This window comes from Sebastes fasciatus, chromosome 12 (genome assembly GCF_043250625.1).
Source record: "Sebastes fasciatus isolate fSebFas1 chromosome 12, fSebFas1.pri, whole genome shotgun sequence".
Lineage (NCBI taxonomy): Eukaryota > Metazoa > Chordata > Actinopteri > Perciformes > Sebastidae > Sebastes > Sebastes fasciatus.
Genome location: NC_133806.1, coordinates 20,145,818 through 20,173,316, shown reverse-complemented (window position 1 = coordinate 20,173,316; position 27,499 = coordinate 20,145,818). Strand labels below are relative to the sequence as shown.

The window sequence follows — 27,499 nt, the reverse complement described above, 5'->3', positions numbered from 1 at the left end:
ACATTTGTTGAAATTTATTAACACCACAGAAGTTTGGATTAAGCATGCAACACAAAATAAAAGAGGTTTCTTTTCTATTCCCAGTTCTGCATTCACTGGAGGAGCCATGGATTTTGTAATATTTAAAATCTTTTTTGTTTTTTAGGTGATGGTGTCAACACAAAATCTAAACGACAAAGTGAGAAGCTACTGCTGAAAATGCCAGCTGTGGAGGCAGATATTACCCCACCTGATCCTGTAAAAGATGTAAATTCTTTGGAGGAAAAACACAGCGTATCTCATGAAGCAGAGCCTGCAAAAGATTGCAGGAAAGGTTTGAAAGGAAAACTCATTGTGGATCGACAGTACGCTAAAAGCGGAGCCTCATCAGCAGCACCAAGGATTACTATAAAGTTGGTGGCCAAAAAGAAAATGAAAACCGTAAAGGAGTCTCATAAAAAATCTGCGAAGAAGTTGAAGATAAAAGGAATCCAGGATCAGCCTAAAGCCAAGGACATTCAGGGCGACCAGATTTCAAGTGCTCATGTCAAATTAAAAACTGAACCACATGAGGATAAACATGGCACAGAAGATAAGGGAGGGGGGACTGTACCTGCAAGAAGGCGTGGGAGATCTGCTTCAAAGACAACAGAGACTGTCTGCCAGACTAGCGCCAAAGCTGTGGATGATGACCAAAAATCGAAAGAGAGAAAATCAGCCGATCGATTTGACACTGTAAAGGAGAGCGGGACTGTGGAGCCAAAAACGAATGCAAAGAAATTAAAGCATAAGGAAATTGTGACCGAGCAAGGTTCTGAAGTTAATCAAAAAGTAATTCGTAGGAGCATTAGAGTCACTAACCCACTCACTAAAACAGTCTCAGGCAGTGCAGCTGAACAAGAAAGTCTCAGTAAAAGTGATCCCATTCTGGAGGAGTCAAAGCCAGAAGTTTCTCAAGCAAAGGAGACCGAACCATCAGCAAGAAGTGACAGACGAAGGCAAAGCAAGAGGCTGAATAAGGATGCTGCGGTGCCAGAAAACACTGGTCCATCATCCACAGAGACTGATCATTTAGCTGTACAATCCAGTGACAGTTTGCCTTTGAAAAACGAGGAAATGCGGGTCCCGAGTTTAAAGTTGCTGAAGATCAGAAACCCCAAATTTGATGCTCAGGCCAGTGGGAAGAATTCAACTCGAAAGAAAAAACTGAGAAAAAAATTTGTTTGGACTTTAACATTAGTGAAGGGAGAAAGTCGGATACAGGGTGCTGAAAACACTGTCAAAGTAACAGAGAAGACTGCGAGTGAAGTGGACCAGTCCACGTTTTGTGACACCAGTGTCAACAAGAGTCGGAAGGTGTTGGATAAAAAATCAAAACTGGATAACTCAACCCCGCAAGAGAGTAAAAGCTTGGACAATAATGTCAACAAGAGTCTGAAGGCGATGGATAAAAAATCCAAACTGGATAACTCAACCCCGCAAGAGAGTAAAAGCTTGGACAATAATGTCAACAAGAGTCTGAAGGCGATGGATAAAAAATCCAAACTGGATAACTCAACCCCGCAAGAGAGTAAAAGCTTGGACAATAATGTCAACAAGAGTCTGAAGGCGATGGATAAAAAATCAAAACTGGATAACTCAACCCCGCAAGAGAGTAAAAGCTTGGACAATAATGTCAACAGGAGTCTGAAGGCGATGGATAAGAAATCAAAAGTGGATAACTCAACCCCGCAAGAGAGTAAAAGCTTGGACGATAATGTCAACAAGAGTCTGAAGGCGATGGATAAGAAATCAAAAGCTGATAACTCAACCCCGCAAGAGAGTAAAAGCTTGGACAATAATGTCAACAAGAGTCTGAAGGCGATGGATAAAAAATCTAAACTGGATAACTCAACCCCGCAAGAGAGTAAAAGCTTGGACAATAATGTCAACAAGAGTCTGAAGGCGATGGATAAAATATCAAAACCGGATAACTCAACCTCGCAAGAGAGTAAAAGCTTGGACAATAATGAGAAGGGTTCCCAAAACGAGGCGGACGTGTCAATTGAGGAAAAGTCCACTTTACAGGTGGAAGTTGAAGTGGAACACGTAAATGAAACGCCTCCACAAGAAATTACTAAAACAGATTGCGGGAAAGTTCCACCTCTTCAGATCAAAAAGGTCTCCTCTCCTGGGAAGCATAAAAGCTCAAAGCCATCCTTTTTAATTCAGCAAGTTAGCCCTGAAAATAAAGAGGATGTTCTGAAAGAACCAAGTGAAGTTAATGAGGACAAATCATCATGTCTGGATACTGAAGTCACACCAACTAGGAGACTAAGGAGAAGGACACCAAGCTTTGATTCACCACAAACAAAGTCTGTCAGTCATAAGCCGGTGGTCACGCAGAAACGAAGGCTTAGAACAGGTCCACAGGAGGTAGATACGCCGCAGGTGCACGTCGAAGATTCTGTTCAGGCTTCAACTGAAGATTCAAGCTCACATGGTCTTCCTAAAAATGCCTTTCAGGATTTGGCTGAGGACCCCTCACAGGTGACCAGTGTAAACACTGAAACTCCTGATAAGGATTCCTTAAAGATCGCTGACGATCCCTCACAGGTGCCAGTTGAAGTTTCTCCACAGAAGGTGGAGAATGAGGTAGAACCACAGATCAAAGAGGCCAAACCATTGCCTGTGCCTTCCAAACCTAGAAGATGTAGAAATAATAAAGCATGGAAAAAGAAGTCTGTTCAAAGGAAGAAGGCTGTTGTCTCTCCTGAAACTGCTGTCAGCACAGAGTTGGCTACAGTTGAAGCTACTATCACAGAGTCTGTGCTAAAGGAAGATATTCAGCCTTCAGTAACAGAAGCAAGTCAGTCAGAAACAAAAGATTGCACCCAGCCTGAGGCAAAACAGGACACCGTGCCAGTGGAAGAAGAGCAGATACTGGCACCGATAAAAGAGGAAACCGACATTCAGATGATAGATAGTCAACCATCTTTTGTGGCAGAAAGTCAAGCAAGTGATCCACAAACACCGTGCCTACGAAAGAAATCTCTCAAAAAAGGAAAAAAGAGGCGTAAAAGTTTGATTGGGCAGCGCCAGAAACACAGGCACAGGAGCAGAGATGGGAAGTTTGCTCCACTTAAATTATCTGAAAGACAGAAAATTGTTGAGGAGGATATTGACATTTCCACCCCTGTGGCAGCTATCACACCAGCCCCAAGACCCAAACTTATTGGTGTACATAAAAAGCACAAAAAAAGACCTACAGGCCTTCATTTTATTGGATCTAAAAGGCCAAAACCACAGTCTAAAATAATTTCTAAGCTGATGGAAATCAGGCTTGACAATGATAGTTTGAAGCAGGAAGAAACAGACACATTAGTCGATGGGGGACAAGCAGATGTTCTAGATGCCCAGCCTGGTAAATCAAAGTTTGTGAAAAATATCAAGCACTTCATTATGCCTGTTGTAAGTGCCAGATCCTCACGGGTGATCAAGACCCCGCAAAGGTTTATGGATGACGCTGGAATGTCGTTATTGCCTCGAAGAAACTCACCAAAGAAGGGTTTACAACTGGGCTTGCAAATGCGCCCGGGAAAGAGGCGAGATGATGGGATGGGCAGAGCAATATCCCCTATCCTACCGATTGATGAGGAGGACATATTGAACGAAGCTCAACTGGATGTCGATCTGTTTTCTCAGGAACTAGATGACGACTTTGATATAGCTGACGGCCTGTTTTCTGAGAGAAAAGGTGGCAAAACTGAAAAGAAGAAGTCTCTTCTAAAGAACTCTACTTTCAAGTGGGATGAGCTAGAAGAGTCGAGCGATGAAGTGTATACACTGGACAAAACTTCAGAGGACAAATGTGAGGATTTGTTTTTACCTATACCAGTTGATAAGCCCACAGAACTATCTACTGACCCCCTGGATGCCCCGAAAAAGAAAAGTTCCCCCAAGTTTATTAAACAAGCAGCTCAGTTCAAGATTTTTCAAAGGCTAAAGAAGGCGCAGACAGGATTTCTCAAAAGCAAAAACACAACAGAGACGGATAGTGTGAGTAAACTCCTACAGCCTCCTGTTGATTTAGCTGAAGGACTCGATGATGAGGCCATGAGCATCAGCCTCAGGCAACGGAATACAAACGCAGGGAAGGACAAATCCAAGCTCAAGATAGAAGACCTTGATTCTCCTGGAGTGGTGAGAAAAGTTTCTGTGTGTGTTAGGACTATGAACTCCAAGTCCCTTGCCCTTCAGCACGGTAAAAAGGAGAGTTTAGCAGGGAAAGACATTGTCCAACTTCACTCAGGTAAGCAGCATAATTTTAAAAGCATCAGATTATTTAATGCTACATTTGCTTTATTACTTTTAATAGACCAGAAATCAGCATGTATTACTTTATATCTACAGGAGGGTTGCAGTCAGAACAGAAGTCAGGTGAAGGCGATTATCCTGGATCTGTGGAGAAGGGAGCTTCACAAAGAGCGCGCCTCACTGGTGCAAATAAAAGAATGCTCAATCTCCTCCGGAAAGCCAAGGTCCAGCTCATTAAGATCGACCAGCAGAAACAGCTTAAGTCATCTGGGGTAAGGCCATGATCACCACAATCACATTATCACATCATCATTGTAGACATTAATTGTACATTATTAGATAAAATCTATGTAATAAAAATGTCATAGATAAGGGAAACCTCCACAAGTGTTTTGATTGATTCAGGGTTTTTCTGGAGCTTGTATTGATGCCTTGTTTTTGCCTGTTAACCCTGTAGCTGTTATCTGGCCCGACTGGCGCCAGGTCTCGAGATGTGACCTCTAAGAGACAAAGAAGGAAGCAGAGGGTTAAGCTTGATGCTGATGTTCCAGTCAAGACAGAGCAGCCTCAAGGACAAGTAAGTGTACAAATCAATAGGCCTGAGGCAGAGATCGATCCAACTACAAATCTTGTTTCTGTCTCTGATTTTACTGGTTCATTGTTGTTAATTAACCTTGTTCCTATAGTTGGAAACTTAGCAAAAGCTAACTTTCTCTATTCAGTATACATTAATGAAATGTATAACTAATGATTCAAGTTTGAAAGCAATTGATGTCAATTCCAGCCTCTTTACATCAGTGCCTCTATCTTTATCTGATTTTCATATTTTCATTTCTCCAGCCGCAGGTCATCTCCCCGCTGTGTCAGGAGTTCCGTAGAGCAGGAGGTCCACGTATCAAGCATGTGTGTCGCGCTGCATCCGTGGTGCTGGGGCAGCCTCGAGCCTTGGTACCAGATGACATTCCCAGACTTAGCGCCTTGCCTCTGCATGAAAGAAGCGGCATTTCCCCCTCAGCCATCCCTAAAGGTAGGTGGAAACTGATTATCTGGATTTGCTTTCATTAGACATGCTCATAAAACTTGTCATGACTTGAGTGTGATGACTCAATGGCAGCAGCAGCAGCAGTAGTAGTAGACATGGTAATAGTATTAGTTTCAACTTCTCAGTCCTGGCAGACGATGGAGTAGTACAGAAACTTCTTTGAACAGACGGATGCATTGAAATTAGGGCTGTCAAAGCGCAAATTCGTTTTAACGCCACTAATTTCTTAAACGTATTAACGCAACTTGCAATTTTTAGGTTGTAGCAGCTAGAGTGAAGACACTGCTATCGCATGGCCGTCCCTTGATCTCTGACCCCAAGATATGTGAATGAAAATGGGTTCTATGGGTACCCACGAGTCTCCCCTTTACAGACATGCCCAGTTTATGCTAATCGCATGCAGTTTGGGCCAAGTCATAGTCAAGTCAGCTCACTGACACACTGACAGCTGTTGTTGCCTGTTGGGCTTGAGTTTGCCATGTTTTAATTTGAGCATATTTTTTATGTATGCAAATATATACATACATTTGCATACATCAATTTGCTCACTCACATGTTGATAAGAGTATTAAATACTTGACAAATCTCTCTTTAAGGTACATTTTGAACAGACAAAAAATGTGCGATTAATTTGTGATAAACTGCGATTAACTATGGACAATCAAGTGATTAATCACAATTAAATATTTTAATCGATTGACAGCCCTAATTGAAACGGAATCATTTATGATTAATGCGTCAGTATGAATATGTGTATCGTGACACCCCCTACTCTTTAGCTATCTATGTCCAACAGCCCATCATTTTTATGTTTCTGAATTTACATTTTGTCCATCTATCTATAGAATGCAAACAAAAGAACCGGACAATAAATTGAGCCCTATTTCATTGATGATAAATTTAAAACAGTTAAATTTACAGCTTGCTTATTGCAAAAACCTTCCTATAAATGCTACTTTTCCAGAGATTTGATGTATCATTAGCCATTGTGATTCTGTTTGATTGCGTATGCTCATAAGAACATTTTTGATTGACAAAATAATAGTTACAATAGTTAGTCCAAACCAAACTTAGTGCCATGAAATTATCTGCAACCGCATCCCTGAAAGGTGAATGATGAACTATTTAACTGACTAACAGATGGATGTCTATTGTTTTTGCAGATATTGGGTCTCCCTCTGAATCAGACAGTCCCGGGCTGTCAGATCCAAAGGTCATCAAGGTCAAGAAGTCGAATTTAATAAAACGGAAAGGACTCGGGCCATTTGGGTATCGTTCTCGGAGGTGTGGAATTTGCAAAGGCTGCAACCACGAGGACGATTGTGGCAGGTGCATGAACTGCCTCGACAAACCCAAGTTTGGTGGTCCCAATACCAAACGGCAGTGTTGTGTGTAAGTTGACCTATATTTGATTCTTAGTTGTAATCTCATCGCAGTGTTTAAAAAAATAATTAAGAATCTTCTTTTTTTACCACAAGGTATAAGAGATGTGATCAAATTGAAGAGAGAAAAGCACGCAGACTAAGTGGAAGAACTGCACCCAAAGGTAATTCTTCACTTGAGCGTGCAAGCTTCATGTTGCTGTAATACTTCCATAGCATTCAGCTACATGCCGCCTCTTTTTTTTTTTAAGGTGCCTCTAAGCGACGGCGATCCTCTCTCAGCGGGGGCCATTCGAGTAATGACGAAGGGAACGAGGGTGGTGCAGACTCGCCATCTGGTCTCCATGGTGACGGCCACAGTCCGTCACTAAGGAAGCAGCCGAAGCGTGTTGTGAAACCCCGCGTCTACTTTGACTTGGTGGACTACGACTCTGATCTAGATGACAAAGCTTTCTCAAGCTCTGCCTCGCCAGCCAGGAAAAGGGGCGCTGGATCCCGTTTCAGTCAAGGTCAATTAACATTCAGAAACAAGATGACATAGATGCTTCATTCACGATCTAGATGATTTATTTTTATTAACACCACAGATCATAAGTACATGTAATACATGTAATGTAGAGCTGTAGTCTTTGCAAACACATTTCTTTAAACGAAAATATTCTTTTGATACTAAGCGTGTCAAGCCTTCTGAGGTGCCGCCTAATAATAGATTTTGTTTTTTCCTGCCTTCTGCAGACTTTGTGTCACTGGATGGATTCCTTGGAGACATTTCAGATGAGGAAGTCAGGCATCGAAAGTCCAGTTCACACCGCATACCTTCTGCTCGACGTAAACCTGAAAAGGTAGGTCATTAGAGTTTGATCAGCCTGGTCGGACTACGCAACTTGCAGTTTTTTTGTGTGTGTGATTTGCTCTGGGGTAGCATTGGTATACCATGGTATGAAAGGTGATGGTTATCATACCATGTACATTTGCTTATCTACAGTATTGAGAAAAAAAAATGCAACCAGACGAAGAATCTCACCTGTGCACGTTAATGAAATTTTTTTTTAACGTTTATCGTAAAATGCGCCATCAAAATCCTTTTTCACATCCCGGCTACATTTGTGCTGTATTTTCTGTCCGTTCAGGAACCTCTGACTTACAAACACAAACGCACACACTCACCCGAATATGACCCCATAAAGAAACACACACACACACACACACACACACACACACGTGTTTGAGTTAAAGGTACAGATGGGAGCATTCTGGACTTATAAGTAATTGTTAATAATCATAAGACATTATTTGAAAAGCTCACAGCAATTTTTCATGTAGTAGTTAATTTAACATTCTATAGTGCTGCTAACATGTAAACTAACATGCTTTAGTTATATAACATGTTATAGTAACATGCTATATTTTTATAATTCTGTTAATTCTTTATGGTCAATCTAGCTCTGCCAAGACATTTCCCAATCCAGCACAACCATCTGTCACACAGTCACTTGCAAAGGGAATTAAGTTAGATGCCACATCCAAACAAGCCAAAGAATTGAACCATGCTGTGACATATTTTATTGCCAAGGACACGATGTCCATAAGAGTAGTGGAAAAATCTGGCTTTCCTCCACCTGATAAAGAAGGCAGCCCTAATGTACAAGGTACATACTTTTCCACAAATGAAATCCTTCGGATGTACAAAGAGGTGAGAGCCAGTGTTGAGGAACAGCTAAAGGAAGCTGTGTGGTATTCAGCCCCCACAGACCTGTGGACCAGCAGTAGTTGTCACAGGGTATCCATGGTCCCCATTAGAATGCATAGTGAAAAGTAAGTATATTAGGGCTTTCAGCGTGTCCATTCCTGCCCACATTCATATTACGGTTGTCTCTCAGGGTCCTTCGGAGCAGACTCCCCCCAGTGTCCTGGCTGCCCTGGCCCATGGATTTGAGCAGAGAGAAACTGAGTCTTCTAAACCTACTCACAAAATCAGGGTTGACTTCAAGGTAGGTCACTTTTTACAGTACATCACATATATTGTAATTAGGGCTGTCAAATTTGACGCGATAATAACGCATTAACGCAAATTTGTTTTAACGACACTAATTTCTTTAGCACATTACCACAACTTGCGATTTTTTGGTAAGTGGGTTGTAGCTCAGTTTTAAACCTTGAGGGAAGATACTGGTGTCATATGAAACTAGAGGAATTCATTGGTACCAACCATGTCATACTAGCTTGATGCGAAGGAAACTAAATAACGCTCCAAACTCACGCTAAATTTTGGCGAGGGAAAACTGGAATGGCCATTTTCAAAGGGGTCCCTTAACCTCTGACCTCAAGATATGTGAATGAAAATGGGCACCCATATGACCACTTAATGATAATCCCATGCAGTTTTGGTCAAGTCAGCACACTGACACACTGACAGCTGTTGTTGCCTGTTGGGCTTGAGTTTGCCATGTTATGATTTGAGCATATTTTTTATGCTAAATGCAGTACCTGTGAGGGTTTCTGAACAAATTGTGTCATATTGTGGTGTTAATTGATTTCTAATAATAAATATATACGTAGATGCATATTTGCCCACTCCCATGTTGATAAGAGTATTAAATACTTGACAAATCTCCCTTTAAGATACATTTTGAACAGATGAAAACAATGGACAATCGGGCGATTATTAATCAATATTAAATATTTTAATTGAATGACAGCCCTAATGTAACATAAAGACACTTCTTAAATGATGAGATTCAGTGGTTACAACAGCCACTGAATGTTTTGGTGCCACAGCTATGTGATTTATGATGATTGGGGTCAAACATATATTTGTTTTCTTCAAATATTATTCATTTCACAAAACCTGTATTCATCTCAGAGCAGTTTAAAGTACACAGTACAAAGTCACACACGCAGTAAATTAAAGCTATTGTAATTCCCTAGTTCACGTAACATTCTTATTTTTGTCCACTAGAGGACAGTGTTTGTTAATTATGTGTTTTAACTGCATTTTAACCTGAGAACATAATTTTAATATGCATAAAAACGTACAGTCGACCATACCACTTCCATCAGAACTTAAAATGTAAACACACTCCTCATATAGTCACTCCACTGAAACAACAACATATATTGGTCAGGAGACATAGTGTTATGCTGGTAACTACTGTGAGTGGTCTTTTCTCAGCTGTTAATTGTGTTGTGTACACTGTGTCTTTGTTTTCAGGAGGACTGTACTTTGGACAATGTCTGGAATATGGGTGGTTTAAGTATATTGACCTCTGCACCGCCCATGCCGCCCTATGTCTGCTTCCTATGTGCCAGTAAAGGGCAACATGAGGTAACCACTTAATACATTTTGCTCTATTTTAATAGAAATAATTGATCTGATTCTTTGCCCTTCTTTAATTTGTTTTAAGTTAGTAATTACAATACAATTGAGTTGTAGTAAAACACAACACCAAATGATGCAGAATCTCATCATATCAGGAAGTTTATATATTTTTAGGGCCATTTTGAAATTGAGAAATGTTTGTTTTTGCAGATGCTGTATTGCCAAGTATGCTGTGAGCCCTTCCACCAGTTTTGCCTTGATCCAGCGGACCGCCCCACTGAAGAGAACAAGGAAAACTGGTGCTGTCGTCGCTGCAAGTTTTGCCACGTGTGTGGCAGGAAAAACAAGCACTCAAAGGTACAGGCCTGCTATTTTGACTAGTTTTGCTATGTTTTACTTGTCAGTATTAATGTAGTTCAGTCAGTAAGCATTGCACTTTTCATGTCTCCCTCAGCCGTTGTTGGAGTGTGATCGATGCCAGAACTGTTATCATACTTCCTGTCTGGGACCAAACTATCCCAAACAAAACAAGAAGAGGAAAGCTTGGGTAGGTTTCATGTTTCGAAAACACAAATTCCTGTATGTTTACTATAAGCATGCTGAGGTTGGAATACATTGATTGCTGGTCCTAATATGCTGGTTTCTGTGCAGGTTTGTATGACGTGCATCAGGTGTAAAAGTTGTGGCGTCACACCGGGGAAGAGTTGGGACACTGACTGGAACCACGACGAAGGACTCTGTCCAGACTGTTCAAAACTCTATGAACTGGGTGAGGGGAGAAATGATGAATGATCTGTCACCTCCTCTATCATCTGCCAACATTACTGATCTATGTTGAGGCTAATCTTTTCTGAATGCCTCTTTCTCTCATAAGGTAACTACTGTCCAATCTGCTTCAAGTGCTATGAGGACAACGACTATGACAGTCAGATGATGCAGTGTGGCACCTGTAACCACTGGGTACATGCCAAGTGTGAGGATCTAACAGGTGATTTTTATTCTTTATCACTTTGAGGATGAAAATACCCCAAGTGATGGCATCAAAGCTGTGCTCATTAACACTGATGAAGCCATGTCAATCTAAATTACATTACGATTTTTTTTGTTCTGGTGTTCTGCGGTTTATTTGCATAGCTTAAAACAAAACAAAGGACATCAAAATAACAAAGAATGTAGTGAGCAGGAAGAAAAAAACCTCAAAGAGGGGATGTCTAATACCTGTTATTACTTGTTATTACCAATTATTTGTTGAGCGTGCATACAAAGCCCTGCTTCACACACATGCAGTAGGTGCTCAAGATCTAGGGAAAAAATGTTGTGAACTTATTTTGGTTAGAAATACATTTCACTAAACCTCCACTGCTATATTCCTGTCTCCCGTAAAATACTTTTTTCAGATGAGCTGTATGAGATCCTGTCCAGCTTGCCAGAGAGTGTCGTGTATTCATGTCGGCCATGCAGTGTGACCCAGCCCAGTGCCTGGAGAGAGCTGCTCTACATCGAGCTCAGGGCTGGGGTGGAAAAGGTGCTGGCTTGCTTGCTCTCTTCCACCCTTACCCAGCACCTTGTTGCCTGCTCACGGGTAGGACACTCTGCTTTCTTTTTTAATGAATCAAATGTAGCGTGACAAATAAGACACATGATGTATTTATGTAAGAGTGCCTGTTACTTAGGGCTGGGTATTGTATAAAAATGACGATGCCAGTACCCTTAAAGTGATACCGATAACAACAGACTACTTCATTTGATACCTTTTTTTCTACTTCATTCGATACCCATCATGTGAATGGAAGCATTCAGTTGCATAAAATGCCACCACCACATTTATTTTTATCCGATGCCACAGGCGTGTAGTATAGTCGTACTTTGGAACGTTTTGATGGCATCTTGGCACGCTGAACTGCCAACTGTCAAATACACCGCGCTTGACTTCACCTCACCACAGACCGTATGGGTTGTAGCCACTAGGGTAGTGGGTTAACCACACGTTGCATTAAATCGAAGAACGCTTTGGGTGATTGGCTGCGAGCAAACCCTACAAATAGTAATTTTATCCTAGATCTGGGTACAAAAAGGATTGAATGCAGGTCTAGTTTAGATACTACTTGGTACTGGGTTATTTCAGTTGATACCTTAAAAGCATCAAGTACCGATACCCAGCCAAACTGTTCACTGGAATTTATGTATCTTTTGTATGAGTACTGATGCAGTACTGAGACTTGTGAAATGCAGTGTGCCAGATATGCTTTGTTTTCTGTTGCAGTGTGAAAAGTTGGTTGATCCTGACAGTGGGATAGAAGGACAGCCAGCCTGTGACCTCCGAGCTGTAGGCAAGAAGTTTGACAAAGGCCTTTATACAACGTTGGTGAGTACACAATCTCTTATTCAGTGTCTCAACTCTTGAGTACTTCAGCAAAGTGGAAAAAATGGTTAGTCTTAATTTCATAGGGCTTTATAGATGATACCGTTTTAAATTCCAGTAAGAGTCAACTGTCATTGTGCCCTCGCAAATACCTTTTTCACAGTCGGTTCACATATCTTTTGATCCTCTACAATAATACTCTCTGATATGCAAAAACTGTAGCCACAGGAAAACAAAGGAACTCAGACAATATGATGTCACTGACAACCTAAAGTTCAAAAATTGAAATGTAGCTTAAAAGTCAAACCCACTTATTGATTTTCAAAAGGGGAGTCTAAGAATAGGCGCCAGTGCCTCCTCCCACTGAATTCATAGTATTTCTGCATCTAGTTATTGGTCTGCAATGCATCATGCTTATACAATGGGAGGGGAAACTAAGATATGCAACTTAATGGATACAAAAACATGTATCCATTAAAAAACATCTTTTTTTACAGAAAATGTTCCATGAGGATGTGGTTCAGTTGGTGCGAAAGAGGCTTGAGCAAGAGGAGGATCTTCCAGAGGAGCAGAGACCCACTGCCCTGGCACGCTCTTACTACTTAAAGGTGCTGTATGACCAAAAAAAGTAGTTCTGAGATTACTGAGAATTGTCTGTAAACATATTAGTGGGGATTTGAGTGTGAGAAACTGCAAAGTAAAGCTATGTAATAGTTTAAGAAATGTCGGCAAGTTAGCAATTATAATTAACTGATATGATTTTTGTCTTTAGCTCCTCGAGGAAGTATTTAATTGGTTCAACAGCCAAGACCCAAAGGTGTGGAACTCTTGTACCAAAGACTTGCCCATGTGAGTAATGGTTTCTATTTACTGGTTTGTATAATAGTAATTAAGTGCATACATTTTTGAAAACTCAAGATGTTTTAAAAGTACTTTTTCATTTTTCCTTCATTATGATTATGTATTTGATGTACTTGTATACAAACATGAGAGTCTTGTATATGTATTACCTTTTGAACTGTTGAACTCTTTCCTAAATAGGGGGATGCTGTCCCATGCTGTTCATCCTCCTACAACGGAGCATGTTTACGCCCAGTGGCAGGAGAGGGAGAAGCTCTCGTCCAGGGCTCCGCTGGGGCTCCTGCAGGACGACAATGGACAAAGCTTAGTTGTAAAGGAAGAAGAGGCACTTTCTCCGTTGTCTGGTGAGCCAACAAGCCGGAACCACTTCAAAACCAGCAGGGCTGTCAGGCACAAATTCAAAGGTAATGCTGTCAATCCAGGAGGGCTGATAATAGAATTGGCTATTCGTAATTTTGTAAAATCTTGTGCAGTGTTTGGCCCTTTAACTCTTAACTTTTGTGTATTTATGTAGGGAAAAGGGCCCGCCTTCCAAAAGCTGATATAGACACCGGATGGTCTAAGGATGACGAGAGACAGTGCTCTTTGTGCCAAAAATATGGAGACCTCAAACCTAATGTAAGTAATGCATTAAACATGAAAATGAAATGTTTATAGTACATTGTAAATACCCAACTTGTGGAGTAAATTGCCTGTAAATTGCCTGTACATACAACATTGATTGGTTTAAACAATTTTTTTATTTTCATTTTTTTTTTTGTTCCACAGGATGCAGGCCGGTTACTGTGCTTGGGCCAGAACGAGTGGGCACATGTCAACTGCTGTCTGTGGTCAGCTGAAGTGTTTGAAGAGGACAATGGCTCTCTACTACATGTACACAGTGCTGTCACAAGGGGGCGCTTGATGGTTGGTTGTTTTTTATCTGTTCAAAATGTACCTTAAAGGGAGATTTGTCAAGTATTTAATACTCTTATCAACATGGGAGTGGACAAATATGCTTTGTTTATGCAAATACATATATATATTTATTATTGGAAATGAATTAACAACACAAAACAATGACTATGAATATTGTTCAGAAACCCTCACAGCTACTGCATTTAGCATAAAAAATATGCTCAAATCATAACATGGAAAGGCAACAACAGCTGTCAGTGTGTCAGTGTGCTGACGTGACTATGACTTGCCCCAAACAGCATGGGATTATCATAAAGTGGGCATGTCTGTAAAGGGGAGACTCGTGGGTACCCATAGAACCCATTTTCATTCACATATCTTGAGGTCAGAGGTCAAGGGACCCCTTTGAAAATGGCCATGCCAGTTTTTCCTCACCAAAATTAGGGCAAGTTTGCAGCGTTATTTAGCCTCCTTCTCGACAAGCTAGTATGACATGTTGGTTGGTATCAATGGATTTCTTAGTTTTTCTAGTTTTATATAAGTATCTTCACTCTAGCTTTATTATGTATATATTTAAATATATATTGATATTTGAGAATTTAAAAACATCTGATAACAGGCTCTAATCATGAACAAATATGCTACTTATAGTTGATTGCTGTTCCTTTTTTTACCTCAATCCCAACCCCCCCTTTAGCGATGTGAACGCTGCAACCAGACGGGTGCCACGGTAGGCTGCTGTCTGACATCTTGTCAAAGCAACTATCACTTCATGTGTGCCCGCTCCCGTCACTGTGTGTTCCAGGAGGATAAGAAGGTCTATTGCCACAAACACCGACATCTCATCAGCGGCAGGGTAAAATTCTGCTCTTCCAATTTCTTCCAACAACAGTCTCTGACCTTATCACTTTAAAGGTTTTGAATTTCTGGGTTGCATTATCACTTGTTTTCCTTTGTTGTACAGATGATAACTGGTCAAGAATTTGAAGTAAACCGCAGGGTGTATGTGGATTTTGAGGGCATCAGCCTCCGCAGAAAGTTCTTGACTGGACTGGAACCAGAACTAATCAACGTGATGATAGGTAAGCGACTATCTTTTAGCTGGTTTCCTCTTCACTCCGTGGCATTTACTAATATGATCTTATGTTTAACCAATTGCTGTCCACATTGTCACTACACAGGTTCCTTACAGATAGACCAACTGGGTGTGCTGACAGAACTTTCAGCTAGCAAAGGAAAACTATTTCCTGTTGGCTTTCAGTAAGTTGCATTTTACCTTTTTAAACTTAATATAAATAAATCATATGGAACATGAAATGAAAAGCGCCTTTTAAAACATTCTTCTCACTTCCTAAGGTGTACGCGTTGGTACTGGAGTACAGTTAACCCATTGCGCCGGTGCAAATATACATGTACAGTGCGGGAGGTTCGGCCCGTTGTCCCTGAGAAGCCTGTTGAGGAGATGCCAGACCAAGGAGACAATAACACCATTGCTCACAGCCCGTGTCCTCTACCTGGTGCATATTTTACTACTGAAAAAACTGCAGTGCATTAAGAAGTGATTTACTGTAAATTGATAGATGAAGATACTAATAGTTTCATAAACCATTTTTGTGACTCTTCAGAATCTGAAGCCCAAGAGACTGAAATAATGGAATGCCAGCCCCCAATGGAGGAAATGTTTGTCCCAGGATCTACCCCCAAGTCAGATCACGGTGCAAGGCCAAAGATCCCCAGGAGACCAGCTGGAGGAATGTTCCGACCTCTGCCATCCCCAGGTAAATTAAACATTTATATTTAATTTCAGTAGGATTCATTTTCAAGTTCAAGTTCACTAAAAGAAATATGTTGATCCAAACAAAAGCGCGCAAGTCTCAATTCTGATTTCTTCTCAGGAGCACTCCCGTTGAAACCCCACCACATATTAACCATAAGTGATCTGGAGGATACTCGAAGGGTTCGTCGCCACAGCCCACACTCGCAGACACCAGGCCTCCGCAGTCACATGGCCCCCCCTCCCCTGGGCCCTCTGCCTGGACCAATCACCCTCCGTGCCGGAAAGTCTTCCCTTCCCACTTCCCCACTGTTCCCACTTGGTTCTCCAGACAACCTGATGAATTCTCCATCACCCCGCCCAGTCGGAGGTAGAAGTGCTTCCTCAGTCCGATGCCCTGGGAATACAATGAGCCATTGCACCTCATCTTTCTTTCCTCAGTCTCCCTGGCAGGACAGTTCAGGAAGCTTCCCCTCTCCAAGTCTGTCTTTCTCTCCATCCATACAGCAACTACCCAGAAATCGACTGTCATTTGATCTGAACCAGTCAGACTCAGTCGAGGTGCCGCACAACTTCTTAGCTTCACCAGAGCCTGAAGATGTCTCTCCAGCAAACGGTACATCGCCCCAGGGGGATTTAGACCAACAGAAGGATGAAGAAGACTTCCCCTACAGTTCATTCCACAAGGATCCCAACTTGAGTCTGGGCCAAGAGATGAGGACAGAACTGGAGATTGAAGAGACTCTCCTGAATGAAGGCGTGGCAATGAACTGTGGGGGACAAATAGTGGTGGAAGGTGATGATCAGGAGGAATTTTGGGGAAGAGCCCAGGACGTACACAAGAAGAAGAATCTCGTTGCTAACCTGCCACGGCCTGCAGCCTCAGCCAGGGATGACTTGGGCAACTCCTCTTCTTCTGATGATGATATGGAGCACTATTTCGATTTCTCGCGGACAATAGTCAGCTGTCCCGGATCAAAAGATCATTCCAAGTCTCCCTCCTCCCCTTCTTCCCGGCCTATGGCTCAGCTGGATGGTGTAGATGATGGTACAGAGAGCGATGCAAGTATAGCGACCAACGATAATGCTCAGAAAGTTGAGGGATCTAGTCAAGCTCCGATACAAGCCAAAAGCCTAAATAATAAAAATGTCCCTGAATCGGACGCCACAAACGGCACACAGGCGGTTCAGAGTCTGTTCCCCAAAGCATCATCCAATGATAAGCACACAGATTCCTCATCAGTTGCCAGCAAAAGTCCTACAGATAGTTCACCTCAAGATCCACCTAAATCATGTGATGCCAGTCAATCAAATGAGAACAACATGGGATTTGTTTCTCCACAAATTTCCAGAAACTCTCCACTCAAAGAGCAAAGCTCTGACACTCCTTTGGTAAACCAGGAGACCGTGCTTCCTACTCCAGTTCCTGATGCTCTGCCTAACTTACTCACAAAGGTGCCTGAGTTATTCCAGGGTTCCAGTTTAAGGATTACCTCTGGAACACCTCTTGTTCTTGAGAGATGTGACACTAGTCCACGTTTAACTGAGATTGTTCCTTTGCTAGAAGGCACACCGCTTGAGAACCAACAGTCTGAAGCTTGTAAACCCCTGAACTCAGAGCCTGACAGCGGCCACTCTACTGTGGTTGTGAACCACTTAGCAGCTAATACAGTGGGACCCTCATTAGCAGATTCTGCTGATAACAGTCAGCGTGTCCTGCTAGATCTTCTTCAGCCCTCCCCTGCACTGTCTGCAGATGTACAGAACCCCTCTCAAGGCCTTGTAGACTCTCTGCAGGTGTATTCCTGTTTACCAGGTTTCAGTCAGCCTCCTCTAACAAGTATTACACTTCAGCCAGTAACATCCTCACAAGAGTTAACCTTCCCATCCATCGGACCTTTGTCTACTAAACTAACCACCCTCAGTCCTGTTGGAGACGTGACACAAACACTGCTAAAAGTTACCCCTCAGAACGATCCAGTGCTATCAGCTATGTCAGGCACTTGTCCCCCAGCAGCAACATGTGGAACTGTCTCTCTGCCCATCTACTCCACACAAACACAGCCATTGGGTTCCACAGCTGTCACCATCGTCTCTTCTTCTGCGTCGGTATCGTCTCTTTCTGTATTGTCAACGCAATGTTCAGCAGCTCCGACGGCAGTCCAAACCACCCCAGCCCCTGTGATCGTAAATGGTTACAGCTCTTCATCTGTGCAGAAGGAAGCTACATCGGGTCACACAATCTCCATCAACTTTTCTACACCCAGGCCAGCTTTAGAACCTCAACAGCCAGTGGTTCCCCAGGCGTTACCTGGACATGCTATTCTTACAGTGAAGGAGGTGGGAGGCCCCAATGTGGATCCTACTCCACATGTCCTGCTGGTCAACCGCCTCGGGCAGATCTTCGTGAAGAACCCAGAAAGCAACACTTTCCAGCTGCCCACTCCCAGCTCCGCCTCATACAACTGTGTCACCCAGATCGCCAGCCTTTTGCAAAGCAATGCACTGTCGGCCACACTGGCAGCAGCTGGTAATATGGCTGCTCCGCCCCCCGGGGCCAATGTTGCAACGGCAGTTCCGCCGTCGGTTACACCCACAGTTCAGAATCCAACCACAATTACGCAACTGCTTACTCACAATAGCAACGGTGCAGTGGCATCAGTTAATGTGAAGAAGAAGAGTGCAAAAACACCAAAAGATGAAACCGCTCCAGAGTTTAAAAAAACGAAGAAGAAGAAGGATTCTAGTGCATCCAAAAAATCCAAGTCGTCCAAGGCCTCAGGGCAGCCTGTTCCGTCAACTGAGAATCCTCCCATGACTCCTGCTGAAAGTGCCCAAGCAATTATCAATCAGGCAATGGCGAGTAACTACACCCCCAAGTGGAGTGGGCTTCGAACACTAAGCCCGTCCTCACTGGTTTTACCATCTGGCCTTTTAATTGAACCGGAGCCTCCAGTGTTGCCTAGCTCTGCATCAGCAACACCAACGCCAGCTCCTGCCCCCCGACCTCGTACCCACGTCCGCATGAAGAGAGTGTCTTCGCTTTCAGATCGTATCGTCACGAAGAAATCTAAAGTTGACTTCCTAAAGCCAGAGCCCCCGAGTGAGGATGAGGAGCGCTGCAGACCCACCTTTCCAAGCATCTCCAGCAGGGCTTCAGGAGTCCGCATCAAGACCCCGACAGTGAAAGGAGTACTGGACCTGGACCAGTTAAAGCAGGAGCATATAAGCGATTCTGATAGCTCGGGGTAAGATTTTACTTGTCTTAAATAGGGTCGCATGTAGAATGTAACCCTCCAAAGTTGCGACTCGGCACAACCCTTAAATAGGGCTGCAACTAACAATTGTTTTCATTATTGATTAATTGACAAAGAAAAGCAGACAATCCTTCCGTTTTAGAAGCTGGAACCAGCAATTGTTGGGCATTTTTGCTCGGGAATCGATTAACTAATAGCTGTAGGAGTTGTACAAGTGGAGCTTACCATGGTTCAACCACATCTATGTTCAAATGATGCTGTTTTTTTTTCAGAGATTTCAATTACGTTTCTATATTTAACTTACTTTCATTTGCTTTGTGAATGGCGCATTTTTGGATTTGCTAGACCAACCCAAATGATGCGTTAGTGTTTCCATTGTGAGTTTTAGAAACAGTACATTACACAGGAGGACTGTATGACGTTGAGTGCATGTGGTTACTGTTTAGTGTTAAAACTTTTGTACTCCTATCTTTCTTAGATCAGAGCCTTGGGATTGTATGTCTCAGGGCGAACAAGGCAAACCACACGCATGGGAACCGGTGGGGCACAGCACCCTGACTGACTGGAAGAAATACTCTGGTATTCTTGCATTTTTAAACTGTGTGATTTAATGATTTCTGTGAATTAAAACATAATTCCTTGGTTCAACAATGTCTGCCACATATGATATGACACTAACTAATGCGTGGGTCATTGCTAAAATTGTTGCCACAGCATTGAAGAATATTATGAAATCCTGACAGTATAAAGTGTTTTCTTTTAGGCGCCGCGTCTACCTCAGATGATGAATCACCACCATCTGATGAGGATGCTGAATTTCCAACTAACAGAGACCAGCCACACCTAAGATTTGAGATCAAGAGCGATGATGGTTTCAGTGCGGAGGCAGACAGTATCGAGGGTAAGGCTAACATTGCATAAGAAATATTTCCCTGAAAAGCCTTCATAGTATAGAACATGTTCTCAAAATAATAAAACAAGTTTCTTGATGTGGTAGTTCTGTAGCCATTTATGTATTCACTATGACACTTATTTCTCAACTCTCCCTTCAGTGGCTTGGAAAGCAGTGCTAGATGGGGTGCAGGAGGCGCGAGCTATTGCGAGGTTGAGACCTCTGACCTTTCAGAAGATCACCGGCGCCCATATGCTGGGTCTGGTCCATGATGCAGTGGTGTTCTTGCTGGAGCAACTTCAAGGAGCCCATCGCTGTCAACGACATGCTTTCCGTTTCTTCAAACAGTTCACGCAGGAGGATGACCTCCCTGTCAATCCCAGTGGTTGTGCCCGCTCTGAGCTATACCTCAGGTATGTATACCAATTACAGTTCAGATCAGTTGAGCTTTGTTTATACTCGCGCAAACATCGTGGCGCGGGCCTCCGTAGATGGCGCGCACACTACGAGCATGCACAGAGGCTTTATGCTCAAGGCGTTGGTAAGTAATCTATACATACAAAGAAACCAAAACAAATAAGTTCAGAAATTAATTTATGTGTAATAATGTGAAATGACACAGGGAAAAAGTATTGAACACGCTTACTGAGATTTATTTAATACTTTGTACAAAAGCCTTTGTTGGTAGTGACAGCTTCAAGACGCCTCCTGTATGGAGAAACTAGTCGTATGCATTGCTCAGGGGTGATTTTGGCCCATTCTTCCACACAAACAGTCTTCAAATCTTGAAGGTTCCGTGGGCCTCTTCTATGAACTCTGATCATCAGTTCTTTCCATAGATTTTCAACTGGATTGAAGTCAGGTGATTGGCTGGGCCATTCTAGCAGCTTTATTTTCTTTCTCTGAAACCAATTGAGAGTTTCCTTGGCTGTGTGTTTGGGATCATTGTCTTGCTGAAATGTCCACCCTGGTTTCATCTTCATCATCCTGGTAGATGGCAGCAGATTTTTATCAAGAATGTCTCGGTACATTTTTCCATTCATCCTTCCTTCAATTATGTGAAGTTTGCCAGTACCGTATGCTGAAAAGCAGCCCCACACCATGATGTTACCACCTCCAAACTTCACTGTTGGTATGGTGTTTTTAGGGTGATGTGCAGTGCCATTTGTCCTCCAAACATGGTGTGTATTATGACATCCAAAGAGTTAAACTTTGCTCTCATCTGACCAGACTATATTCTCCCAGTATTTCACAGGCTTGTCCAAATGTTGTGCAGCAAACTTTAAACGAGCTTCAACATGCTTTTTCTTCAGCAATGGAGTCTTGCGTGGTGAGCGTGCATACAGGCCATGGCGGTTGAGTGCATTACTTATTGATTTCTTTGAAACAATTGTACCTGCTAATTCCAGGTCTTTCTGAAGCTTTCCACAAGTGGTCCTTGGCTCTTGGACAACTCTTCTGATAATTCTTTTCACTCCTCTGTCTGAAATCTTGCGAGGAGCACCTGGTTGTTGCCAGTTTATGGTGAAATGATGTTCTTTCCATTCCCGGATTGTGGCCCCAACAGTGCTTACTGGAACATTCAGAAGTTTAGAAATGCGTCTGTTACCAATGTCATCAGTATGTTTTGCAACAATAAGGTTGCGAAGGTCTTGAGAGAGCTCTTTGCTTTTACCCATCATGAGATGTTTCTTGTGTGACACCTTGGTAATGACACACCTTTTTATAGGCCATCAGTTGGGACTGAACCATCTGATATTAATTTGCTCTGACAAAGGGCCGGATTGCTTTCTAATTACTGATAGATTTCAGCTGTTGTCTTGGCTTTCCATGCCTTTTTGCACCTCCCTTTCTTCATGTGTTCAATACTTTTTCCCTGTGTCATTTCACATTATAACACATAACTTAATTTCTGAACGTATTTGTTTTGGTTTCTTTGTCTGTATAGATTACTTAGGTTGTTACCAACATCTGGTGAAAATTTCATGTCAATAGCACCTTTGGAAATATATTTACTGAGAAAAATGGTGACGTGTTCAATACTTATTTTACCCGCTGTATGTTCGTACAAACAAAATATTCTATGGATAAGAAGTCAACGAGTGATACCAGAAAGGAAAGTAGGTTGCCTGTAAACACTTTACACTGACGTACCGCCAAACATTGCATTTGTGTACTGTAATTACTACTGTCGCTTACAGTAAAAATGCAGGTAGTATAGCATTAAATGATTAAATTAAATATGAAATATATTTATAAAAATTAAACGATAAAAAAGTGTGATGATTTAATGTATTTGACTTTTTGAATGAGTTCATACTCATCTAAACTTGATATCGTTTTCTCTTTTTTTCTCCACAGGAAGTCCACATTTGACATGTTTAACTTCCTGGCCTCTCAGCATAGACAGCTTCCTGACAATGGGCCTTATGACGATGAAGAAGATGAGGTTCTTTTGAAGTCCACAAGGTCAGGCTTCACTCGTCCAGTTGTACATTTTTCCTTGGTTAACATGTAGTAACTTGGTACTTGAAACTGGAATTGTAACCTTTTAGATGGGGTCCACGTGTTTCTAGAAATATTTAGGCAATTAAGTGTGTTTTAAAAAAATGGCAAAAATAATCTTTTTTGGGTGTTTTTGGTGAATTATCGTCTGCTCTTCCTCATAGACGGGCTACTAGTTTGGAGTTGCCCATGGCCATGCGCTTCAGACATCTGGAAAGGACATCCAAGGAGGCTGTAGGCGTGTACAGGTCAGCACAGAACCACATTTGCAAAATAACCAGAATTCTATGTAATGCTTAGAAAAATATTTTTTTTATGTCTGGAGACCAAAATATTGGATGAAATTGTTATTATTTGGCAATTAAAAAAATGTGGGGAAGATTGGATAACATGTGTAGGTGGAGTGGTGAAAAAAGGTATTGCAAAAATTATAAATGTACAAAATATATGTTTGAGAAACCTCTGGCATCTTTGACGTAACTACATCATTTCTGAGAAATCAACCACAGCTATTGCCCAGATATGTCATCATTTGTGGTTGTATGGGTTAGAAATTAACAGGAAACTATGCAAGAACTCTGACACAAAGTGAGAACAAACAAGATACTAAAACAAATAACTCACAGTTCTGTCTGGCTGTACTTAGAGATCACTACGTTCCCACGGTCCCACAGCAGCAATTTGTTAAGTCATCATCACAGTTTAGCCAACATTTGTTAATTAGCAAAAAAACAACAGCTGAGGCTGATGGGAATGTCATTAGTAAACAAAGTATTGGACATTTTAAAACTATTTTTTACTGCATTTATTATACATGTTAGATCTGTTAGTGTGCTAGCCCTCTGTTTCAATAAATAGACTGAATTATATTTATTAGTGTGATGATGAAATCCCTTTTATTCCCCCACTCTCATTTGCTCAAATGACTCAAGTTATAACTTAATTAGCAGAGAATTATAGGGATTTGGCATTCAGACGACATAGCTGACACATCATCACTGTTGGCGTCCCAGAACTAAATGACCTTACCTAACCGGTTCTGACCTTTGTGCGTGTGTTGCAGGTCTGCTATCCATGGCCGTGGTCTTTTCTGCAAGAGGAACATCGACGGAGGGGAGATGGTTATTGAATACGCGGGCATCGTCATTCGCTCAGTGCTCACTGACAAAAGGGAGAAGTACTACGATGGCAAGGTTGGTCGGGTTTTTGATTACTTTTGATAAGTTTCATTCTAATGTAGCAGGGCCCGAGCTTAAGGACGTCCCGGGGTACAAAAACAATAGGATCGGGGACGATGAAAATTAATTTTGGGACAAAGGACGAGAGTTGAAAGAAAAATACCCGAGTCAATGAGGAAAGCTTGCTAGTATTAATGTTAACGTTACTATTCAGCTAATGTTAGATTCTTTTAATGTTACAGTTAACGCTCGCTAACGAGTCAGCAGCCGACGTTTGCATTTTCAGTGAGTGAGTGAGCTGACGATAACGTTACGTTAGCTATGAGGAGTCAAGACTCCACAACAGCTCAAATCATGTTACTGATGTTAATCTACTTACTCCTCTTCATCCCCTGTGGGTAATAAGGCTGCAATGAGATCTCTCCATCACATTTTGTCCTTGGCAACATGCTGCTCCTCTCCCCATGACGGGAGCATCTTGTCAGCACAAGTGTTTAAGACACAAAGCCAGCAGGGCCGGTTCTAGCTTTTTGGGGGCCCTATGCGAAATCTTTTTTTTTTTTTTACCAAATGCTACTTTTTTTACATGTAAAAAATATTTGTATTTAACTTAATCACATTGTTAACATCAAAATCAAAATAAACAATCAAATTATAAACATTAAACCAATAAATATGACTTTTTAAAATAAAAAAAAAAATGTTTTGGATAAATTATAAATTTCTGAACAAAAAATAAACCACTTTTGATGTTCCGATGTATGTTAAACGTCTATTTGAATTATTTAACTAATGATAATGTAGAAAAAACAATGATTTTTAATTTGGGACGGTCCACATTCATTTCGGGACGGTTCCAGGAGGATTGTGAAAAAAGATAGTTTGGAGCCCTGTAATGTAGTGTACAATAATTGAAGTTGAGAAAGATTAGAGGGTTTATCAATTGGTTTAATCTTTGCCTTGGCAGGGTATTGGCTGTTACATGTTCCGCATTGATGACTTTGATGTGGTGGATGCAACCATGCATGGCAACGCAGCGAGATTCATCAACCACTCCTGTGAACCCAACTGCTACTCTCGAGTGATCAACGTGGAAGGCCGGAAGCACATCGTCATCTTTGCTCTTCGGAAGATCTACAGGGGGGAGGAGCTCACCTACGACTACAAGTTCCCGATCGAAGACGCCAGCAGCAAACTCAACTGTAACTGTGGGGCCCGGAGATGTCGGCGTTTCCTCAACTGAGACGTCCCTCGCATGAAAATGGTCGGATCCGGTTTACTAGTAAGCCTTAAATTAAGGTGGATTGGGCTTGGGGAGGCAGTGTGCAGTTCGCACAAAAGGGGAATTAGCCACTATGAGACCAGTCGAGAATATTTGGCCGGTCAGAAGTGATTTATGTGGACATTTTTATGGATTGTAAAGGAAGAAGAGGAGGAGAACCTGCACAGAAAGTTCATATCAGGCAAGTTTGATTCCAATGCCTGTGAAAAGAGTTCAGATGTACAGCTGACCCAGCAGCAACACCACAGCAGTAAATATTGTGGAGAAAGTTGTTTTGGTGTCCATGACAACCGATGTTATAATGTAGGGCGTTCCTGGATCAGTATGGATGACACCAACAGAATTTCTTTGATACACACGTCAAGCCTTATCTGTTTGAATCATTGCTGAAAAACCTATAGCTAGGCTTTGAGAGATTCCTTATATGTTTTATTCATTTCTGGGGGGGTATGTCTGTCTCTAGTACACTTGTAATCATGATTGCTCCATCCTCCAGTGATGGGAACATTATAGCCCCATCCGTGCAGTGGTGAAGTTAGTTCTTGAGCCATACATTCACTCAAACTTTTTATTTGTGTGTTTTATCTTACATTGCTCGCGTTGTTTAATATTTTTTTTTCTTTTTAGACTTTTTTTTTTCTTCTTTTCGGGAATAACAAAACAAACATGGTGCTAAGCTTCGAAAGGTCTTTAATTGGACAAAGATGTCCTGCAAATCAGGAATTGTTTAGCTGTTTATTCACCCTGCTGAGACCGTTTATCTTAAATTTATGCACTCAAGCAGTACTCTTATCGTCATCATCATTGGAATGTAAAGTGTCTGCTAAGTTTCACACCTTACATCGTTGGGATGCTTTTTGTCACCTACTCTCTTCCTGTGTTGACTTTAAAAACAGATAGCATCGCAACCGCTTCAGTCAGTAACATAGTGTCATATTTATAAAGACAGATGCGTGTCTTTAAGACGTGTTTTTCTCTCTATGTACAGTGTATGTAGCAAACACTACCCAAGCCAAAAGTGAAGAGTTGTGGTGAATATCAGTTTTTTTTTTAAATATATATTTTATTACTCTCATGGCAGATGCTCATTACCTATTGCAATAAGACATTGCTGCCCTTACAGTTGCACATAAATAACCATCAAACGTACAAATAATCTTCATCTTTGTGATACCTGCTACAGTTTATCTCTTAATCAGGTAGAGCACTGGTATAAAGCATCGCCACTGAGTGTGTGTGTGTGTGTGTATTCAGCTTGTTGAGAATACGGCGGGCAGATTTTCTAGATGTTGCAGAAAAACAGTCAGAAACGGAGCTGAGAGAATGCACTCGGCACCTTAAAATGTTGTTTAATGTTGTTCTTAGTTGATGTTTCGGTGCCGTCATTGATGAGGCTAATCTAATTCACACACTGTTCAAATTGGTAGTTCTATTTATTCATGTTTTGATTTATATTTTTAATGGTAAAAGGTTGTGCTTTGTATAAACGGTGGCGGTCTAGTGTATTAGTGAGATCTCCCCCATTTGTATCCTTTGTTTTATTTTACAACTGATGTCCTTTTGTTTCACTAATTTACTTGAATTTTCTTTCGGGGCAGTTGTGTCATGCATTTAAGCCTTTGTGACAAATTGTTCTAAAGCAGGTATTTTTAAAGAATCATTTTTATTTTTTTGTTAAGCTAGATTACTGACGGTCTTAGAATCAGCCACAGGAGTAAAGTGAGCACTGTTTTGCCTCCCCAAGCCCGTAATCGTCTTCCCCCCACCGAACCCTTTTCTCTTCAAACTTCTTAGAGCAAAATTTTCATCTTGTTTTTTTTTTGTCTTGATCTTAATCCTTTTTCCTTCTTGCATGTCCAATCACTGGGATGGAGCCCAGATTAACTTGTGTCAATCACCTAGCTGACAACAAGAGCAGAGTCACTCCCAACTCCTTGCAAGGATTCTACCTCAGCTGTTTACACAGATGTTTGGGAATACTGATGCAAAAAGAGAGGATGATAATTTAAGAGTAGCTTGGTTTTAATATCCTGCAGAGCTGGTGTGTGTGCGTGAGAGTGTGTGTTTGAGGGTACGTCTGTGTCATTTTGTATGTGCGTGTGTTTGCAATGAAGGATGGAAAGCACTAGTCAATACCTGGTTATCATGAACATCTCTCCCAGAATCTGTTAAGAAAGCTGTATGTTATATATACACACATATATAAAAATTCTATATATATATATATATATATATATATATAGTAGGGTTATTTTAAAGTAAGTGTAAAAGACATAAAAATGAGAAAATATGTGATCTTTAAATTTACGTCTTTGTTACCATGTACAAATAAACCCTGGGTTTGTAAATATTTGTATACATATTTCTAAACCTGTTTAATTTTTCTATGCACTTTTTTTATTTATAATGTTATTTGCTTAATAAAGATGTTAAGATGTTTGAACAAATTCCGTTTTTTATTATAAAAAAGTGA

General features: G+C 41.4%; 1 protein-coding gene across 2 annotated transcripts in view; it reads left to right on the top strand.

The window, feature by feature from the left end:
* The window catches only part of kmt2bb (lysine (K)-specific methyltransferase 2Bb), a 30,925-nt gene extending 3,452 nt beyond the window's left edge, over positions 1–27,473 (top strand). For both annotated transcript variants that reach the window (XM_074654013.1, XM_074654014.1), the window contains exons 3-36: positions 146–4,270; positions 4,372–4,547; positions 4,733–4,852; positions 5,116–5,302; positions 6,481–6,709; positions 6,796–6,863; positions 6,951–7,208; positions 7,435–7,541; positions 8,580–8,690; positions 9,911–10,024; positions 10,229–10,375; positions 10,473–10,565; positions 10,670–10,787; positions 10,893–11,006; positions 11,416–11,600; positions 12,282–12,383; positions 12,878–12,988; positions 13,153–13,229; positions 13,422–13,645; positions 13,756–13,859; positions 14,010–14,147; positions 14,836–14,994; positions 15,103–15,220; positions 15,320–15,398; positions 15,495–15,655; positions 15,764–15,916; positions 16,034–19,160; positions 19,648–19,748; positions 19,933–20,070; positions 20,222–20,474; positions 22,423–22,530; positions 22,731–22,814; positions 23,630–23,759; positions 24,712–27,473. In XM_074654013.1, the coding sequence (XP_074510114.1) occupies positions 146–4,270; positions 4,372–4,547; positions 4,733–4,852; positions 5,116–5,302; positions 6,481–6,709; positions 6,796–6,863; positions 6,951–7,208; positions 7,435–7,541; positions 8,580–8,690; positions 9,911–10,024; positions 10,229–10,375; positions 10,473–10,565; positions 10,670–10,787; positions 10,893–11,006; positions 11,416–11,600; positions 12,282–12,383; positions 12,878–12,988; positions 13,153–13,229; positions 13,422–13,645; positions 13,756–13,859; positions 14,010–14,147; positions 14,836–14,994; positions 15,103–15,220; positions 15,320–15,398; positions 15,495–15,655; positions 15,764–15,916; positions 16,034–19,160; positions 19,648–19,748; positions 19,933–20,070; positions 20,222–20,474; positions 22,423–22,530; positions 22,731–22,814; positions 23,630–23,759; positions 24,712–24,987 (11,795 nt within the window). In that variant the 3' untranslated portion in view covers positions 24,988–27,473. The remainder of the gene's footprint in view (positions 1–145; positions 4,271–4,371; positions 4,548–4,732; positions 4,853–5,115; positions 5,303–6,480; positions 6,710–6,795; positions 6,864–6,950; positions 7,209–7,434; positions 7,542–8,579; positions 8,691–9,910; positions 10,025–10,228; positions 10,376–10,472; positions 10,566–10,669; positions 10,788–10,892; positions 11,007–11,415; positions 11,601–12,281; positions 12,384–12,877; positions 12,989–13,152; positions 13,230–13,421; positions 13,646–13,755; positions 13,860–14,009; positions 14,148–14,835; positions 14,995–15,102; positions 15,221–15,319; positions 15,399–15,494; positions 15,656–15,763; positions 15,917–16,033; positions 19,161–19,647; positions 19,749–19,932; positions 20,071–20,221; positions 20,475–22,422; positions 22,531–22,730; positions 22,815–23,629; positions 23,760–24,711) is intronic.
* Positions 27,474–27,499: the final 26 nt, after the last annotated feature.